This window comes from Ursus maritimus, unplaced genomic scaffold, assembly GCF_017311325.1.
Source record: "Ursus maritimus isolate PB19 unplaced genomic scaffold, ASM1731132v1 scaffold_6, whole genome shotgun sequence".
Classification (NCBI taxonomy): Eukaryota; Metazoa; Chordata; class Mammalia; order Carnivora; family Ursidae; genus Ursus; species Ursus maritimus.
Window position 1 is genome coordinate 18300284 of NW_024426774.1, and position 2012 is coordinate 18302295.

The following is a 2012-nucleotide window of genomic DNA, read 5'->3' on the forward strand; positions in this document are numbered from 1 at the left end:
TAGTGTGTACAATCCAAAACATTCGACATGCCCCTTTTGTGACTTGAAAGCTCTACTAGAAAGCTCTACTAGGTCCCTACTAGAACCTTGGTTAGCTAGCTGGCTGATTCCCCAGCTACACAATCACGCTTGATCTCTCCTGCCTGGAGAGGCGATAGCGTTGGTTTTGTTTTTAAAGTTGGTGTCAGAGCAGCTACAAACTTTTTTTCAGCATCCCTGCCTGGCTGCCAACTGGAGCTCTCCGTTCACTTCCTCACCAACTTGAACCACCCCCAAACAGTTTGAGAGTAAGCTGGAGTTAAGACACCGGCAGGAGCTGACACACTTACAAGAAGCGTTTGACACCGCAGAAAACTTTCGCTTCTCTTCTCCAGCCCTTCCACCCGGGGACTCCGGCCCTCCGCTCTTGCTCCCCTAGAATTCCCCTCTAAGGCAGGGCAAGGACACAGAAAGCAGACCGTTCTAATGTCCCCGAAAAGACCCCCCAGGCCCCTCTCCCCAGACTCCAGTCCTGTTCTTTACACAAAAGAGCCGGACCAGCAAAGCTGTCGCAGCCCTACCTAGCCGGGTGCCATCCTTCACCGCACCCGCAGACCCGGTCTCCAGCCTCCCGAACGGTCTCCACTGGAGGCTTCCTGCCCTAACCCGGCCAGACAAAGCCCCGGCGGCCGGGCCGGCACTCGCAAGCCTCCGGACTCGCGCCGCCGCGCTCTTACCCGGGCCTCTTCCAGAGCGACGCCGGCGCCACCGCTTCCCCCGGCCTTGGCGCCGGGGCAGCTGGCAGCGCGGGTCTTGGAGGAGCGGGTCCGAGAGGAGATGAAATGGCTGCTGCCTCCGGTCGCCCCAGGCTCTGCTCCGGCCCCAGGCCCAGGCCCGGGCCCAGGCGACTTGGACCCGAGAAGACGCAGAGAGCTCTTCCGGGTGTTCACCATGGTCCAGCCAGGAGGACGGGGTCCACACCGCGCCCGCCGCGCCCGGGAGAGCCAAGGAAGGCCGGCCCGCCGGCCGGGCAGTCAGGGCCAGTGGAGCCGGGCCGGGAGAGACGAGCCGACCCGGACTCTGCGGAGCGTAGACGAGGACAGGCGAGAGTAGGGCAGAGGAAGAGAAGTAGGCGTGAGAAGGCAGAAAGCGGGAAGCGGGAGCGATGCTCCAGGCCGACAGCTCAGACCCTCCACCGGCTTCGCCCTCCTCAGCGGGAGCCGAGCGGAGCCGCCATTTCTGCCCCTTTCTCTCTCGTTCTCGCTCTCGAGCTCCGTGCGTCAGGGATCCAGCGCCGCAGGGCCGACGAGACCGCTTCCGGCCGTGGCCGCTGCGGGGCGCTGCAGGGTCGGCAAGCCCGTCTCCTACCCGCTGCCCCCTCCTCTCCCTCCGCCCCTCCAGGAGACCCCGCCCAGCGGCGCAGCGTCAGCGCTCGGCGGCTGGGGAAGGGACGCTCTGGGCTGTGTGAGCTCTATGGTTTCCAGGTCTGGCCGGGCGTCTAGGAGGGGGATGGGAGTAACCAGAAGGAATGTGGGGACGGGAGTAACCAGAAGGAGTGTGGGGAAAGGCTAGCGCGCCTGAGTTGGCCCTGGAATTCTCATGCCCAACCAGGTCTGTCGACCCTACCATCTCCACCATCGCTCCAGATGGCCTGGATGGAGCAAGGAACGACCGGCAAAGGCGAGAGATAGACGGTGACACGGGAGGACGAGGGCGCGGTGACCTGAGCTGGAATCCCAGAGGTACTTGAGGCAGGACACCGAACTTGAGTCGCACTTTTCGTGGCTGTAAAAATGAGACTATGGTAAAATAGATCTGTGAGGCTTCTGGCACATGGTAAGTTTAGAAAAGAACAAACGCTAGACCCCTGCGTCTGTATGCAAAACAAGAAAGGGTCGTTTTCTATAACCTTCGCCAGGTAGATCTAAGGCGGAGTCACAAAAAATGAATTCTTTCTCCTAAGAGTCTCCTTTATCACTGCCGCCCCCACCCGCGCGAGAATTGAGAATATAAAAAGCTGAACACAAAATACA

General features: G+C 60.8%; 1 protein-coding gene across 1 annotated transcript in view; it reads right to left on the reverse strand.

The window, feature by feature from the left end:
* ATAD2B (ATPase family AAA domain containing 2B) overlaps positions 1-1082 on the reverse strand; it is a 156388-nt gene extending 155306 nt beyond the window's left edge. The window contains exon 1 of the mRNA XM_040622943.1: positions 717-1082. Coding sequence (XP_040478877.1) covers positions 717-932 — 216 coding nt within the window. The 5' untranslated portion in view covers positions 933-1082. The remainder of the gene's footprint in view (positions 1-716) is intronic.
* Between the last annotated feature and the right edge of the window lie 930 nt (positions 1083-2012).